The sequence below is a fragment of the Dasypus novemcinctus genome, chromosome 23, assembly GCF_030445035.2.
Source record: "Dasypus novemcinctus isolate mDasNov1 chromosome 23, mDasNov1.1.hap2, whole genome shotgun sequence".
Classification (NCBI taxonomy): domain Eukaryota; kingdom Metazoa; phylum Chordata; class Mammalia; order Cingulata; family Dasypodidae; genus Dasypus; species Dasypus novemcinctus.
Window position 1 is genome coordinate 69,437,871 of NC_080695.1, and position 18,526 is coordinate 69,456,396.

Here is an 18,526-nt window from a genome sequence, read left to right on the forward strand (position 1 = left end):
TCCTCAGCTATAAAGTGAGGTTCTCTGTTTTGTAAGTTAATTAATTTTTAGTAGAGAAGTTGTGATCTTACAAAAAAACAGTACATACAGAATTTCCATATATCACCCCTCAACCAATACCATACATTGTTGTGGAACATTTATTGCAGATTATGAAAGAACATGATCAGACTATCGCCACAAACTCTGATCCATACATAGCATAGCTTACTGAAGTGAGGTTTTAACTAAACATTCTTTAAAGATCCTAGAATTTTCCACCTAAAAATTCTAACTTTTCTAGTTGTCCCTACTAAGCTTATTGCTGAAGGTCATGTTTTGTTTTGTTTGTTTCTCTGTATGTTTTCTGACCATCATCAGTAATCCACCAAAGCAGGACTTCTCCGATTGTGTGTATTGTGGTTTTAAGTATATATCAGGGTGTGAGGAAAACTGCTGAAGAATTTTGCTTTTGAAAAAAAAACTGTTTAGTGGTAGCATGAGAGCCACATCAAAGTCAGCATTTGTTGCCACTTGAAGCGCCTCATTTCTGAAGGCCTGGCTGACTTTTAAGTAAAATTCTTCCCTCTTGTTCTAGATATTCTCAGCTGGTTAAATAGTGTATTTCTATTAAGCTTTTAGCTAAGTGATTATGATATGACTCTTTTCCTGAATGTGCATCTCAAGAGGATGTTTGGAGATGAAAATCAGATTGTGTTCCTTTGGGATGGTGGTGGTTAACATGCACGGTTGTTGCCTTTGAATAGAAGACTGCTTGGAAAGGCCCTGTATGTAGCTTGGGAATTGTGTGAGAGCAGGGATGAGCCTGCCTCTGAAAGCAAGGGCCCCGAGGGACAAGGGATTTTCCTTCCCCAAGTGCGGTGGCTTTTCATCCATTGGACTCCCTTTGAGGATCTCATAATGGACCTTCTCCCCATAAAGGCACACATCAAGCAAAACTTTGCATATAGTTCTGGGGTAGCCAGGTGTGCCACTGAAGTTCTTCCCACCCACCCAGGCCTGGACTACCCAGCAGTGCCTGGTCCCGCCTCAAGGGGCCCTAAGTGCAAAGGAAGTATTTCTCAGTCCCCCTTTCCTACAAAGGAGCAAGAAGAGAGACACTTGACTTGCTACCTATAATAGAAACCTGTTTTAGGAAGAAACTTCGATATTGATGACCAGTTCTGTACCCTTTTACTTTGGGTACTTTTTCACTGTCAGTGTTATTTCTCCTTAAGCCTCCTAATTAGTTCTTGGATTTGAGTTTACTGCCTCTTTTCCAAGACTAGACCATATTTGTTTTTTTTTTTAAGATTTATTTATTTATTTAATTTCCCCCCCTCCCCTGGTTGTCTGTTCTTGGTGTCTATTTGCTGCGTCTTGTTTCTTTGTCTGCTTTTGTTTCTTTGTCCGCTTCTGTTGTCGTCAGCGGCACAGGAAGTGTGGGCGGCGCCATTCCTGGGCAGGCTGCACTTTCTTTTTCACGCTGGGCGGCTTTCCTCACGGGCGCACTCCTTGCGTGTGGGGGCTCCCCCACGCGGGGGACACCCTTGCGTGGCACGGCACTCCTTGCGCGCATCAGCACTGCGCATGGCCAGCTCCACACGGGTCAAGGAGGCCCGGGGTTTGAACCGCGGACCTCCCGTATGGTAGACGGACGCCCTAACCACTGGGCCGAAGTCCGTTTCCCTAGACCATATTTGATTAGCTAAGTTAGGTGAGTAGTTGAGCTATTCTGCTGCTTAATGTAGTAGAGAAAATCTTCCTGTTCTTTGGGAGCCCAGAGCTTGTTTTCTTATTAATATATTGATGGCTGTCCAGTGACACAAGTAGAAAATGATAATATTTGTGTTATGTACCGAGGAAAACGAAGGAAGCTCTTTGCCTCCAGAGGTGAATGCTGAGGCTGCTGGATCAGTATTTCAACACACCAGGGGAAGAACTGGGGTAGACCTTGACCCACAGCCAAGTGTTTGTTGGTCCCCTGTCTATAGCACAGAGGACTTGTTTTATGGCCAGACTGAGCCCCTATATATGATGTGATCTGACATAAAACACACCATCCTGCAAAAACCAGCTCCAAGAGCATATTCTTTTGGGTTCAGCCTTTCAGCATGGGCAGGAGGCTGCCTCTCCATTCATCTAGTAGCTGATGTCCTTGTCATGGAAGCTTAGAAGATAAGGCACTCTTACTGCTGCTGCTCTCTCCACCTGAGGGTGATCCTTGTTGGGCCACTCTGCCCTGACTTCTTCAGTCGCCTCCTCCTGGGGCTGACGTTGAGGGCTTTGTTGTTCCAAGGGTCTGCATGACATGATCTGTGGGAGGAATTCATTTGGTTCTTTCCCTATACACTAAGGACCGTAGCAATTTGATATTGTTTATGAATTCCAAAAATAGAAATTGGATTATGTTTGTAAACTGGTTTGTCTGAGGTTTCACTTTTATTAATACTTGATTAAATTATAATTAGGGCTTTGGTTGGGCCATGTCAGTAAGGTGTTGAGTCCCCTCCCCTTGGTGGTTGGGGACTCACAGATAAAAGATATGGCAGAGGACAGAGTTGGGAGTTTTTGAACTTGGAGCCCAGGAAGTGAGCACACAGGAGCAGAACAGTTGACCCCAGAGAGAATCAAGCCTCAGGGAAAGAGACAGTGCTGGTCACCTGATAGTCTACAGCTGGCCTTGTGGAGAGAGTAGGACAGCTGAGGCTGGAGAGAAACAAGTTCCAGAAAGAGAGGAACTCAGGAAGCCTGAACTCTTGGCAGATGTCAGTAGCCATCTTGCTCTAACATGTGGCAACAGACTTTGGTAAAGGAAGTAACTTAGGCTTTATGGCCTGGTAACTATAAGCTTTTACCTCAAATAAACACCCTTTATAAAATCCAAGTGATTTCTGATATTTTGCATCAGCACCCCTTTGGCTAACTAATACGAGTACCCACTATGTCTTGGGGGCTGAGGATACAGAGGAAGATACACATTCCAGGAAGGCAGGAAGTTTTATTTATAGTTTTGTGCCCAAGGCAACTTCAGGTAGTTAATCTTAATTATTAATATGATGATCTGACCATAGGCTTGTGAACTTGCCAAGTACACCTGAAATGTGTGTCCATCAGGTAGGGGGAGAGGACTGTCTACCTTGTTCTCCTGGACTCAGGTGCTGTGTTGGTGGCTGTCAGTCATCTTCTTGTCCAACCACGTGGCATTAGGCCACTTGTCAGACAGTTCAGGATTTCACCAGTTTTGATTAATGGGCTTATTCACCAGAATCTGCTGCATGTGCAATCTTTCTTTTAGCACTGAAGGGCTAGTGTAGGCATGGACTATAGCTTAAATATCTTTATTTTCTCAGTGGAGTGTGATAGGCGTACCACAGTTTTCAAACAATTAATCAGTTGGTAGTACATGGGCATGAGAATGTTTTCCCTGGGCAGGCTTACAGCTCTAAGGCATTAGTAAATTGAAATTTCATTAAGGGAGAGCTTGCCCTCTTTTTAGGTACTTCTATAGTTCACTTTTCCTATTTTCCGAGATTGAACTTGAGTTAAATGTTTAAAGGGGCTCTGTTTGGAAGAAGAGTAAAAAGAAAGTATATTAATTTCACCATCAGCTAAACAGTTGCCTCCTCCTGCTCTGTTCTGCTCTTTGAATTTTATTGAAAAGAATATGTGGCAGGGTTTTTTTTTTTCAGCCTTAAACCAAATCCTAATAAATTTCAGATAAAAATAAAGCCACATTACTAAATTACTATCAAGTAACTGTCAGGAAATTAGAAGAAATACCTAGATCTTATTAGACATCTTGATTTTTTACTCTTTTATTTTGAGCATTGGTGCTAAAAGTATGTGTGTTGGCCTAGATTTGGGGACCAGAATATTCAGAGAATAGATGTAGAATAAATTTAGAAATCTATAAATCCCTAAAAGCGAAGGGCTTTCCCCTAAAATTGCCATGGAGAGAACGCAGTCTAGGACTGGGGAGCAGCGGTCCTTGGAGCTCTGTCAGGCTGTGTCAGGAGGTGGTTTGGGACCAGGTGAGAGGATCAGCAGTGGTGGCCTTTTGGAGGGCTGCTGACCCCTCTGGTCTCCTGGTTAGCTCTAAGCCAGCTAGCTACAGGTAGGCTTGAGCTGGCCCTGATTGCTAATGACCCAGGCCTTGGTGGCTGCCTTAGCACATCCTGCAAGTATCCTAGACTCGGCTTTTGCTGGTTTTGTTTTGTCATGGGCCGAGGATGGGATTTTTTTCCTTTTTTTAAAAACGTGTGAGCTTTACAGCTTTGCGCTATGTAATCTTTTTTTGTGTGTGTGTGAGAAAGACTTATTTATCCATCCACACCCCCCCCCCCCCCCGTTGTCTGCTCTCTTGTGTTCATTTGCTGTGTCTTCTGTGTCCACTTGCATTCTTGTCAGGCGGCATGGGGAATCTGTGTTTCTTTTTGTTGCGTCATCTTGCTGTGTCAGCTCTCCATGTGTGCGGCACCACTCCTGGGCAGGCTGTGCTTTTTGCATAGGGTGGCTCTCCTTTTGGGGCGCATTCTTTGTGCATGGGGCACCCCTTTACAGGGGGCATCCCTGTGTGGCATGGCACTCCTTGTGCATGGCAGCACTGTGCATGGGCCAGCTCACCACATGAGCCAGGAGGCTCTGGGTTCGAACTCTGGACCTTCCATATTGTAGGCTAACGCTCTGTCAGTTGAGCCACATCCACTTACCCCTACATGATCTTTCTTTGACTTTGACTTTACTGCAGTTCTTACCTTATAAGAATTTAAACCACTTTGAAACAGTTTCCTTTGCTCTTGGATAGCAAAGAAGAAAAGGTATAAACATCTCAGTGAGATCTGTCAAGTGCTCCTAGAAGCCTCGGCTCTGTTAAATCTAACCAGTGAGAAATTCCTGTGTCCCCAGAGGCCGGCTGGGCAAGTATTACTCAGATAACTAGAGTGCGCACCCATTTTCACTCTGACAAGATGGAGTTATGAAAGTTGTCAAAAATTCTTACAGACCTGGAAAAAAAAAATACTTACAAAGTTCTAGAAATTGGTTTTTTGAAACAGGCCAGATGAACTCCGAGGCTCACAGGCCTCCTTTTGGTTCTCGGTGACCTCTTGTGTTCATTTACCTCTCTGCTGAAGGGGTGCGACTAACAGATATTGGGGTGAGAGGGAGAATAATTCTATTTACCTATCTCCAGTCCCACCCCCAGTCACCATCTTGATGTTGGTTGTTTCCTAATAAATCAGAAATGTCTAAAACATTGATTTTTCTTGCCTGTCAAATTGGTGCTGTAAAGATTGGGCCCCGGGACAAGCTGGAGGATTGGGTCTGCACATGCTCAGAGCAGGCTCGGCAGGTTGAGTGCTGCCGGAGTGAATGCACATGTTCTCTGACATAGTTGGTCCTAAGGGGAGAAATTTAAAATGAAACTTAGGAAATGGAAATTGCAACTCTGTTTTGTTTCCAGATCCTCGGGCCTCTAAGAACAGTATTTCAGAAGCTTTATTCTACATAATGAAACAAATTCTGAGAGAAGTAATTGCTCCATGGAATTAATTTAGTATAATGCTTTCTGAAAATACAGCTTCCTGCCTCAGTCTTGAAGTGCCAGATAATAATTGAAGGACCCTAACTGAATATCCAAAATGCCATTTATATGAAAAATTTACCATCTGTCCTTGATTAAGTCACTTGAGCTCAAAGTTTAGCCTCACTAGTGGGCTTTGTGAGCCTTCTATGTTCTAATATACTAGAGAAGGGCACATTGGGCAAGGGTGCCAGCTAGAATGCATTCACTTACAGAAAACTTGTGTCCACCGTGAGGGCTACACATGGAAACTACCATGTATGAAAATGCACAGAAGGTCTTTTTGCAAGTTTGGTTTTTTTTATGTTTATGTTTGGTTTGGTTTTTTTTTTTTTTACTATTTTTTTTCTTTTTTTTCTTTTTTTATTACTTATTTGTGTTTTTATACTGGCATTTCAGCAGGAAGAATCAGTTACAGTCAGTTGTGTTGAGCATTGATTTCTTTACAACTTAGAATTTTAGAGCTGAAAAAAATATGTGCTTCATCTTGTTCAAGTGCCTTGTCTTATACATTAGGAAATGGAAGTCCACAAGAGTGTGAGTTACTGTGAGTGAATGGGCCAGGACGGTAAGGCTTGTGGAGAGACCCTAGCCATGATTTCTTGAGTGGAAACTGCCCCTCAGAGGTCTTCCCTTCAGGGACCCCCTTCCTCCCTGTTGCCAAATGTCAAACAAACCAAGACAACAGAAAGCAAGCATTAGGCAGAAGATGGAATATTACAGCTTCATGGAAAAGCAAAAACAGATGCTAGAAAATTTTATTTCTTAATAATTAGTCTTTATTCCTCCAAAACGGGAGAGGCAAACATCAGGATATCATATTGAAGGTTCTAGAATTTACTCTTGTGGAGACTGGAGCTGTCAGATGGTGAGGGAAGCTGACCTGTGTCTGTTAACTGGAGGTAGGATCCTGCCTGGTGGTTGGCCACAGGCACTCATAGAGGCATAGGTAGCATTCTTCCTTCCCATTCTTGCCTTCCTCCCCGTTCTTGCCTTCCTCTGCTATCTATTTTATTTATTTTAGTTTAATATTTTTTAGTAAACCTTTGTTATGGAAAATTTCAAGCTGGTATAATATTAAAGAGAATAATATAAAGAACTCACTTGCAGTTAGCATCACTCAGCCGTTGGCAACATGTGCCCAGTCTTTTTTTTCCCATCTATCTCCCTTACCACCACCTCCTGCCCCACTGGATTATTTTTAAAGCAAATCCCAAATATTGTCATTCCATCTGTAAATATTTCCACCATGCATTTTGAACTAAAGGAAACTTAGTTCAAATCTGATGGGGTGCTTTGAGTAAACTAATCATTTATATAGAGTAATTAAGGATTAAATTAAAGTCACTCCCCTTGGTTAGTGACTTCAGAGGGTTTTGTTTTCCAAATGACTTTGTTACTATGATAGTGCCCTTGGGGTAGGGGAATAGATTGGGCTGAGGAGTATGTCTGAGGTGAGGGGGAAGTGAGGGCTTTTGGGGCCGATGTCTAGGATGATGGGATAGTTGTAGCTATTTGGAGCAGCTCCTTTCATCTTCTGCCTCCAATATGTAGTCTCTTGAGCAAGTCGCATTCTACGTAACCCTAACTGTGGATCTATTTACAATAGGTTTTACAGGAAATAACAAGTTGGGCTTCAGTGGGTCACAGTCAACATTGAGTCCCTTTCTTTTATGTGTGATCACACCATGACAGCTAACATTACCTTTTTTTTGTTTCAGATGGGAATGACTGGTAACACGAGTCCATTTGGACAACCCTTTAGTCAAACTGGAGGGCAGCAAATGGGAGCCACTGGAGTGAACCCCCAATTATCCAGCAAACAGAGCATGGTCAATAGTTTGCCTCCCTTCCCTGCAGACATCAAGAACGCTTCAGTCACCAATGTGCCAAATATGGTAAGCTGCCTCGGTGCTCGCTGCAGTGGGTCTCCAAAGGGTGCTTTGAGGAATGGAGTGTGCTGTGACAGCAGTGCCAAGCTGCTATGGTCTGTCATGGGATGATTGGAAAATAACCCATATTTATGATCTGCTCATTTTAATTGATTTTTCTGATTTCTGTAGAAGATGGAAATAGGATTAACTAAGGGTGAATCAGCCACCCCTCTTGAAGTGTTCCCTTGGTTGATGGAGAGAATTCACATAAATGAATCATTTTACCTTTTTCTCCAGAATCACCCTTTTGAATCAGTTGTGGAGCCAAGAGAATCAGGGAGCCTGGCTTTTCTGATATTTCCACTGCATTTCACGAACTTCCTTCCCTTGGTGATTTCCCATCTGTAAAACAAGAACTATCCTTGTAACCTGTCAACCTAACAATTAGGATGTTATAGGGCAAATATCTCCCTTTGCGCTATAAAATAGAATCTCTTAATTCAAAAAATTAAGAGGGGAGTGCATTCTTTTGTCAGACATTAGCATGCACGCACCGGTCAGCCTGCTGAGTATCTGACCTGCGTTTGCTTAGGGGTCACCAGTAGGCCTCGGGCAGCCAACTCTTCCTCTCTGTACTTGTTGTTGGGAACTTGATCTTCAAAGCTGCCATCCAATATTTCTGCAGAAGGCAGTAGGGAACACTCAGAAGAAGTTAGGGGATTGTGTTCAGAAAGAGTTATTTTTATTTGAAGTAATTTTAAATTTACAAAAGTGTTACAAAGCTACTACAGAAAATTCCTTCACCATAGCTTTTCCTGGTGTTAACGTCTTAGGTAACCTTGGTACATTTGTCAAAACTAAGAAATGAACATGGCTCGCAGTACTTACTTATTTTAAAGCTGTTGGGAGGCAGAGAGATTTGTGTCTCTTTTCTCCTAGCATTTGATAAAAATAAAAAATGACATGATGTTGTGGTCTTCTGACCAAGTGCTATCTCTCTGTTCGCTGCATTCTTCCTTTTTTCAAAACAAGTGCACAAGTATTAAAACCTCATCTAGAACTGCTTAAATTTTTTTTACTACTTTATTCTTTTGATCATCCCCCTTTCCTTGATCTGCTTCTCTCTTTCCAATAACTTGTTGCAGGGATTGTCCTGTTCCCAAGCAGTCCAGATCTGGACTCTAAAACAAAAGCCATGGCCCCTTAGCTCAGCCTCTGAGCTCTGGTGCAGCCCTGACCTGCATAAAGCTAGCCGGAGCTGGGATTGGGTACCCAGACCCAAACAGTGGAACAGTGGCATGGCTGCAGCACCAGTCATTACCTCTTGAGCATGCTCACTAACCAGGAGCAAATTTTGCTTTCAGAGTAAAAGCTTTTGCTTGGTTCCCAATCATCCTATGTTAAACAGTTTGAGAATCCCTGGCCTAATTTTCCCTCACTTTTCTCTTTTAAAATTTTACCCTCCTCCTCCCCTTCCTCTCTGCTTTATCCCCACATAGTGACAGAACCCCTTTGCTCCAGTTTTCCCTGACAGCCTTTGTGCTACTCTGGGGAGAGGACCTGAACTTGTCAGGAATGGTGTGCTTGTCAAGAGCAAGTTCAGTTTGAACGAATTCCCTGCAGCCAGAGCGGGAGGTGTGATTTGATTTGGTCTATGGCAGAGTTTCTTTCTCTCAGCACTGTTGATAATTGGGCCTAGATCATTCTTTACTCCGGGGCCATCCTTTGCAAGGCAGGATATTTAGAAATATCTCTGGCCTCTACCCACTAGATGCCAGTAGCAATCCCCCCCATCCCACCCCAAGTTGTGACAACCAAAAATGTCTCTAGACATTGCCAAGTGTCTTCTTGGGATAGCCTTCCTGGCTCCCCCCACCCCATTCAGGACCATCATGGACTGTTCATTCTCTTGGCATGCTGTGCTTGCTTGCCTTTGAAAGCCACAGGCATGTCCTAGGTGCTGCCTTTCCACAGGGAATGGTGTACTTTGTGAAGGAACCACAGCACATGCCTTGGGGGGGGGGGGGGCAAGAGTTTCAATGACACTTTCAGGAATTTACTCTGCCACTGATTTGGAGGGCATGGAGGGTCTGTGAGGCAACAGGACCCAGTAGCAGCCATCAACTCTGTTGGGGCAGGAACCAGAAAAGGGCTGGCAAATAAGTATGATGATGAGTGCATGTAGTTTGCGTGAAATCTTCCAAAGTGTTTTCATGCCTTGTATTTTATCTTCATCTCTGACAGCCTCTTGAGAGGCTTTACATATCCCATTTTACAGATGAGAAGTTGAGGTTCCACAGGGAATGTTTCATTACCCTGTGCTTAAACAGCTTATTCGCAGGTCTTTGAATATGTTTGTGGTCTTCCTAAGTATCTGGTCTCTTGAAATCCATAGATTTTACACATTGAGGGAGAGCTGTTACTGAAAAGCTAGGTTTCTTTAATGAAAAACAAAAGGGAAAAGAAAAATATGAAGGCCAAGGCTTACTTACATTTTTTTCTTTCTTTGGGGCGACACCTTTGAAGCCAAACAAGATTTGGTGTACTGAACAATTTAGGTCAGAACTTTGATGCCGAGTCACTTGGTGCCCTGGTCGAGCTCTTTGTGGACCAGCGTGGTCAGTGGCCAACCAATTCTTGGCTTTTCTCCTATCCTGGTTTCCAGAGGATTCTTAGTTACCGGTGTTGATAAAGGGAGAGGATGTGGTCATTCATTTAATTTATATTTGCTGAGCATCTTTTTTATGCCCAGGTGCTGGATTAGATTGCAGGGAATGTTGGTGTGAGTGACATAGAGCTAATCCTTCCTTTCATGAAACTGATGGGAAAGGAATGTTGGAAAACAAGTAAATACAAAATGTAAACTGCCCCAAAAGGTCTGAATAGCATGCAGTGATTGGCGATATCAGAAGGACTTCAGTCCTAAGATGGAACTATTGGAGAATACTGAATTTAGAAACGGAGGTTTAAAGACAAGATCAGAAAGATGAGAAGAAACCAGGATCAAGTACAAGGAAGGAGTTGGCTTGCTTAGGACCTGGCAAAAGAACAGTGGGCCAGGTGAGTGGTGAAGAGCAGTGGGCCAGATGAGTGAGGGAGGGGCGAGGTGAGTATGAGGGAGGGGAGGGGAGTGGTATGGAGGGGTGAGTGAACTGGGCCAGCTCAGGAAGGTAAGGCTGTTGGCTTGCAGGGAAATGATCTGGAGTTGTTTCTCATGCTGAAGGTTTGCTTTGGCTCTCTTGTAGAGACAGGATCAAGGAAGGCAAGAGCTCACTACAGTAGTCTGGGTTCCAGGAGGTAGTGGCCTGGGCTGGGGTGAGCACAGTGGAGACCAGATTGATGCAGGGTTTTGCTATCACAGTGGATTTGTGTGGTGAGTGAGCAACTTGGTGGGCTGTGGTAGCATTTCCTGGCTAGAGGAAAAGCAGATTTCTGGAAAAGGGCAACAAAGGAGAGGAAATTAGTAATTCTGCTTTAGAAGTGTTAACTTTGTGATGCTGCAAGATGTCCAAGGAGAGATGGCAGGCAAGTGAGTACATATTATACGTAGGGCTGCCAGTAACCATTTGGGAGTTGGGATGGAGGCTGTGGAAATGAATGAGATCGGTTAAGGGGAGAGTGTGTGTCTTAGTCAGCCCAAGGGGTGCTGATGGAAAATACCAGAAATCTCTAGGCTTTTATAAAGGGTATTTATTTGGGGTAGAAGCTTATCATTACCAGGTCGTAAAGCATAAGTTACTTCCTCACCAAAGTCTTTTGCCATGTGTTGGAGCAAGATGGCTGCTGGCGTCTGCGAGGGTCCAGCCTCCCTCTTTCTCTGAAGGCTTTGTGATCTCATCTTTGATACCAGCTATAGGCTGGGATAAGGTTCCTCTCTTCCTGGGACTTGATTCTCTCCAGGCTCTGCTTACTCCACAAGATCAGCTATAAACTATCAGGCAAACAGCTCCTCTCTCTTCCTGGGGCTTCTGCCATGTCTAATTGAGCCTTCTCTCTGCTCCTCTGTGTGCTTACTTCCCAGGCTCCAACATTAAAACTCCAACCTCCTTCTCTGCAGTGCGGTTTCTCTGTGAGTTTCCACCCACCAACGGAGTGGGATTGAATGTCCTACTGACATGGCCCAATCAAAGTCTTAATCATCGTTTAATCAAGTAAAAGTGAAACCTCTGAATCCAATATAATCTAATATGCCCAGAGGAAAAGACCAGTTTACAACATAATCCAATATTTTTTTTGGAATTCATCAATAATATCAAACTGCTATAGTGTTGGGTAAAGATGGCAGGAGCTGGAGATCTGTGATAGGAGGAGGTGCTGACAAAAGGGAGGTGCTGAAGGAAACAGCAGAATGGGAGGAGAGGGTAGCTGCAGAGACACTGAGTAGGAGGAGCCAGAAGAGCATCATCACAACTTGTATGTAGACCCATAGGAGGGTCTTGGGGCACTATGGACCAGTCTGCCCCAATAGCAGGATAGTTGAGTGTGATTTACAGGTCTGGAAACCTTGGGGGTCACCATGCTGGGTTGTCACTCTCAAGGATATTCTGCTGGGACCTCTGAGGTTCAACGCTCCTGTTGCAAATCGTACCGTCCTTGAGGACATAGAGATTCCCAGTACCGTATTCTGAAGGAAATAGCACCTTTTCCTAAATTTTCAGATGTATCTCATTGCAGCACTATCTTTGGTCATTGTTTCTGTAATTTATTACTTTATACAGATTTAAGGTTTGCTCTAGGTTTCACCATATTATTATTGTATTTCATGATTCTAAGGTGCACATGATTTTACCTTATAACATCTCTGAAATCAAGATGTGTTTTAGACTTGATCAAGTCTTACGTGTAATGAGATATAATATGTATAGTATTTGACTTGTCCATACATTGCATGAATAAGAGTGATGTAACTGACTTTTAAAAATATACAGTCACTCTATGGTTTTCCAGATTAGCTTACTTAGATGTGAGAATTTTGAAATAATTTAAATTTTGTTGACAAAGAAAAGCAGGTTTTGGCAGAGATCAACTAGGTTAGATCAGCTCTGTGGGGATCTGTGGGGGCAGTTGTGTGCATGGGAGGAGCTTGAGGCCCAAAGTGCATGATGGAAAAAGTTCCAAGCAGTGCATTCCGTAAAGGAGCCTATCTGGTTCTTGCAGGCTGCCTTAGAGCCTGCCTCAGGCCGGGCCTGGGTTCTTAATAGGTGAGCTGATCAAGTCCCTTCTGGCTTGAGCCAGTTTGGATTGCGCCTTCTGCCATTTGCACCTGAGAGAGTCCCTAACACCCAGCACTTGTAGGAAGGAGGAAACTGACGGTCAGGTGAGACTGGGTTAGGAGCCCATTGCTGTCCTTCAGGACAGTTTCAGGTTTGCTTTTCAGGGAGCCCTGGAAGAAGTTGAATGACCAAAGGGGACTCCTGTAAGGGCCTCCCATGCAGACTCCTGCCAGGCTCCCAGAAATGGCGTAGTACAGGGATGAAATCCAGTGTGTAGTTCCTGTGTGTGATTTTTTTTTTTCTTTTTTTCTTTTGAAATAATCTGAAACTTGAAAGTTGCAAAAATAATACAAATCCCATACAGAGAACTCCAACACCTCCCCCACACTCATATCCAGACCTACCAATTTTTACATTTTGCCACCTTTACCCTTTCTTTCCCTCTTTTTTTTTTTAAAGATTTATTTATTTATTTAATTTTCCCCCCTCCTCCGGTTGTCTGTTTTCTGTGTCTTTTTGCTGCGTCTTGTTTCTTTGTCCGCTTCTGTTGTCGTCAGCGGCACGGGAAGTGTGGGCGGTGCCATTCCTGGGCAGGCTGCTCTTTTTTTTTTTTTCACGCTGGGCGGCTTTCCTCACGGGCGCACTCCTTGCGTGTGGGGCTCCCCCACGCGGGGGACACCCTTGCGTGGCACGGCACTCCTTGCGCGCATCAGCGCTGCGCCTGGCCAGCTCCACACGGGTCAAGGAGGCCCGGGGCTTGAACCGCGGACCTCCCATGTGGTAGACGGACGCCCTAACCACTGGGCCAAAGTCCGTTTCCCTCTTTTTTTTTTTTGAACATTTGAGAGCAGGTTTCACACATAATACTCATTTAAAACAGTACTTCCATGTACATAGAGGAGAACAAATATATTCACTTACGTGATCACCTTAAGTGCAGTTACTAAGTTCGAGAAATTTAATGTTGATATAAAGCTTACATTCTATATTGCAATTTTTTCTTATGTGTCCCAATAATCTCTCTTTTTACATTTCAATTTTTTTCTTTAGAAGGAGTGAGTTATGTACAGGGGGGCTTATAGGCAAGAATGCTTTGTAGACAAGAAAAACTGCTGGGACCAACTTACTCATCACCGTCTTCATCTTCCTCCTCCTCTTTTTCTTGCTTTTTTCAGCCTCAACAACTCCCTTTTTGGCCACATCGGGCTTTCCAGCCCGGTATGCAGCAGTATTCTTTTCTTCTTTCCTTTTCAGCTTGGCAGCCTTCTTTTCATAAGGGTACCTATCATCTGCAGCGGTGTTATCCCACATGTCTCCCAGCTTCTTTGCAACATCACCAGTGGAGAGGCTAGGATGCTCACCTTTGATTTTTGGGCGATATTGAGAACAAAACAAGAAAAAGGCTGAAGGTGGCCTCTTGGGTGCATTGGGATCCTTAAAGCTTCTTTTTTGTTTCCCCTTTAAGAGGGATATAGGTTTTCATTTCTCTCTCATAATGGGTCTTGTCTGCCTTGGCTGTGTCTTAAAATTTTCCCTTCTTTTTAGCAGACATGGTCTTCCATCTTCCTGAGCACTTCTTAGAAAACTCTGAAAAGTTGACTAAAGCATCTAGGTGGTACTTCTTGTGCAACTCCCAGCAAATTTGCACGAAGAATGTGTAGCATATGGTGACACTGCCTCTTGGCTTCTTACGGTCTCCTTTGCCCATTTCTACTTATTTTTCGTCTACGAAGCTCAGTCGCCCAGTGCCTACCTGGCTCGCACTTGCCCCAGCACTGTCTCTATGGCGCTCAATGTACTGCCCAATAGTACCCTTTTGAGTCTTTTCTCTTCCATTCGTAGATCCCATCCTGTGTCATGTATTACATTTAATTGTCATTATCTCTTTAGTTTCTCTTTCTGTTTTTTAAATTGTGGGACCATATATGCAATAGAAATCTTCCCATCCCAATCCCCCCTCAAGCATTCCATTCAGTGGAATTAATCACAGTGTTGTTGAACCCTCACAACCATCCATTTCTAGAACTTTAACCCCAAAGAGAAACCCTGTGCTCACTTTGCAGTAACTCCCCATTGCCCCTGTCCCCACTTCTGATAACATGTACTCTACTTTCTGTCTGGATGAGTTTGCATATTCCCTGGTTTTTTCTTTGTGGTTACCACGGGGCTTAAATTTAACATCCTAAATCTATAACAGTCTCTGCTTTGATTCAACCTAACTTCAACAGCATACATAAACTATATTCCTATACCCTTTGGCCCTCTACTTTTATGTTTTTCTTGTCATAAGTTACATATTTATGCAGTACAAGTCCAAAACTATTGTTGTATCTTCACAATTTATGCATTTGCTTTTTAGATCCTGTAGGAACTAAAAAATGGGATTACAAATAAAAAATACAATAGTACTGGTATGTCTGTTTACTCATGTGATTATCTTTACCAAAGATTTATTTTTTTTTTAAAGATTTATTTTTTTATTTATTTCTCCCCCTTCCCCCCATTGTCTGCTCTCTGTGTCCATTCACTATGTGTGCTTCTGTGTCTGCTTGTATTCTCATTAGGCGGTTCCGGAAACTGATCCTGGGACCTTCTGGAGTGGGAGAGAGGCGATTACTCTCTTACACCACCTTAACTCCCTGTTCTGCTACGTTTTCTTATTTTCTCTCCTCCGTGTCTCTTGTAGTGTCATCTTGCTGTGCCAACTCTCCACGTCGGCCAGCACTCCTGCATGGGGTGGGCAGCATTCCCATGTGGGCCGGCACTCTGCGTGGGCCAGCTTGCCCTCACCAGGATGCCCTGGGCATTGAATCCTGATCTCCTGTATGGTACGACGGGAGTCCAATTGGTTGAGCCCATCTGTTTCCCACAAAGATTTATTTCTTTGTGTGATTTTGGTCCATTGTCTAGTGTCCTTTCCTTTCAACCTGCAAAACTCTTCAGCTCTTCTTGGAAGTCTAGTGGTAGTGAAACATGGTTTTGTTTATCCGGGTATGTCTCAATCCTTCCCTTATTTTTGAAGACACTTTTGCCAGTACAGAACTCTTTGTTGGCAATTTTTTACTTTCAGCACTTTAAAAAAAATTTTTTTTAAACTCTTATTTGTTTATCCCCCCACTTGCCATTTGGCTTATTGTCTGCTCTCTGTCCATTCACTGCATGTTCTTCTGTGTCTGTTTGTCTCCCTTTGTCCTGTCATCCTTCTGTGCCAGCTCTCTGCAGGTGCAGGCCATCAGCTCTCCGCGGGCACGGACCAGCTTGCCTCCACAAGAAGGCCCTGAAGTGAACTCAGGGCCTTCCATATGGTAGATGGGAGCCCAATCGGTTGAGCCACATCTGCTTCCCTTATTTTTTTTTTAAATTCTCCTCCCCTTGCAGCTTTTTGCTTGCTGTCTGTTTCTGTGTCTGTATTTATTTTATTTATTTACTACCCCCCCCTTGTGGCTTGCTTGCTTTCTGCTCTCTGTGTCTATTTGCTGCATGCTCTTGGTGTGTTTTTGCTTGTCTCCTTTTTTGTTGCATCACCTTGCTGAATTGGCTCTCCATGGTGCTTGCAGGCTGGTGGCTCTCTGCAGCATGCAGGCGAGCCTGCCTTCACAAGGAGTCCCCGGGACACGAACCCAGGGCCTCCTATATGATAGACGGGAGCCCAACTGATTGAGCCACAGCCGCTTCCTTTCCCTTATTTTTAATTTAAAAAAATTTACCTTTATTTTAATTTTTTAGGAGGTACCGGAGATTGAACACAGGACTTTGTACATAGGAGGCAGGTGCTTAATCACTGAGCATCATCTGCTCCTTTTTCCTTTATTCTTCCCCCTGCTATGACTCCCTCATCTGTTTGCTCACTGTATTTTCCTCATTGTCTGATTTTTCTTTAGGAGGCACCTAGAACCAAACCTGGGACTTCCCATATGGGAGGTGAGTGCTCAACTGCTTGAGCCACATCCGTTCCCCTTCTTTTATTTTTAAAGACGCTTTAGATGGCATAAATGTTACATCAACAATACAGGGGATTCCCATATACCCCATTCCCTCCCCCTTCCTGCACTTTCCCCCATTAACAACTTTCATTAGTGTGGTGTATTTGTTACAATTGATGAACACGTATTGAAGCATTGCTACTAACCATGATCTATAGTTTACTTTATGGTTTACACTGGGCACCACACAATTTTATAGGTTTTGACAAAATGTAAAATGGCCTGTGTCATTTGTTGCAGTATCATGCAGAACAGTTCCAGTGTTGTGTCCCTCCCTCCACACTCCCCCCAAAAAACTGCTTTCAGCACTTTAAATATGTTCTCCCTTAGGGAGTGGAAGTGGCTCAAATGGTTGAGTGCCTGCTTCCCACATGGGAGATTGCAGGTTTGGTTCCTGATACCTCCTTTAAAAAAACCAAAAACAACAAGCAAATGTAAAAATCAACTAAGAAGAGCCAATGTGGCTCAGTGGTTGAGCACCAGCTTCATACATATGAGGTCCCGGGTTTAATCTCCACCCCCACACACCAAAAAAAAACCAATATGTCCTTCCACTGCCTTCTTGCTTCCATGATTTCCTATGACAAATCTGCACTTAATCTTATTGCAGCTCCCTTGTACATGACACGTTTCTCTCTTTGGCATTCAACAGTTTGATTATAATGTGGCACTGTGTGGGTCTATTTGGATTTATTCTGTTTTGACTTAGTTGAGCATATTGGAAGTATATATTCATGTCTTTCAATGTGGGAAGATTTTAGTCATTTCTTTGAATCTGTGTCCCTTTTTTGTTGTGTCATCTTGCTGCGTCAGCTCTCTGTGTGTGCGGCGCCACTCCTGGGTGGGCTGCACTTTTTTTGCACCAGGCAGCTCTCCTTGCAGGGCACACTCCTTGTGCGTGGAGCTCCCCTATGCGGGGGACACCCCTGTGTGGCACAGTACTCCTTGTGCGCGGCAGCACTGCATATGGGCCAGCTCCACATGGGTCAAGGAGGCCCTGGGTTTGAACCCTGGACCTTCTGTATCGTAGGTGGACACTATCAGTTGAGCCACATCCGCCCCAGTCATTTCTTTGAATATTCTCTCTGCCCCTTTCTTTCTTCTCTTCCTGGGGTTCATCCATTGTGTTTATTGGTGGTACAGGTTTCTCAGGCTGTGTTCACTTTTCATCCCTCTTTCTTCTTTCTGCTCCTCAAAGTGGATGTTTTCAATGGTCTTATCTTCAGGGTTTACCAGTTCTTTCTTTGTCAGCTCCAATCTATTGTTGCATCCCTCAGGGAAATTCTTAACTTCTTTTACTGTGGTCTTAGCTCTGTTTGATTCCTTTTCATAATTTCCATCTTTCTGTTGCTATTTTCTTTGTGTTCACCCATTGTTTAACTGACTTCCTTTAGCTCTTTGTCCATGTTTTCCTTTAGCTCCTTTTTTTTTTTTTTTTTTTAAAAGACTTTGTCAGAAACTCCCCAGGTCTGCTCCTCCTTGTTCATGTTTTCAAATATTTTCATCTTCTCCTTTGCCTGGGTGACCATTTCCTGTTTCTTTGTATGTTGCAATCTTTTGTTGAAACCTGGAAATTTTGATATTTTAATGTTGTTACCACTGGAATTTAGACTAATTCCCCATTTATGTGGCTAGGAATGCCCCTCTTCCCTAGGATGCAGTTTCATCGTGGTTCTGGGCACTGTACTGTATGTCCTATAGCCAGCAATCCCTTGTCCCAGGCAGTCACTTGGCTGCTCTCCCACAGCCCTGTAGGCAAACTGGGCGCGACTTCTACATGCAAGGCAAATTCTGAGATGGCCAGTACCTCAGGCCATCCCCAGATTGGGCCAGACATACATGCTCCCAGTATGTGCCTCAGGGTTACTTTGCTCCTTCCGGAACCAGGACCAG

General features: G+C 43.7%; 1 protein-coding gene and 1 pseudogene across 1 annotated transcript in view; one reads left to right on the plus strand and one right to left on the minus strand.

The window, feature by feature from the left end:
- The window catches only part of CREBBP (CREB binding protein), a 155,200-nt gene that overhangs the window by 57,860 nt on the left and 78,814 nt on the right, over nt 1-18,526 (plus strand). The window contains exon 3 of the mRNA XM_058286560.2: nt 7,285-7,461. Within this exon, the coding sequence (XP_058142543.1) occupies nt 7,285-7,461 (177 nt within the window). The remainder of the gene's footprint in view (nt 1-7,284; nt 7,462-18,526) is intronic.
- Nucleotides 13,774-14,358, minus strand: LOC139437479 (high mobility group protein B1 pseudogene; annotated as a pseudogene).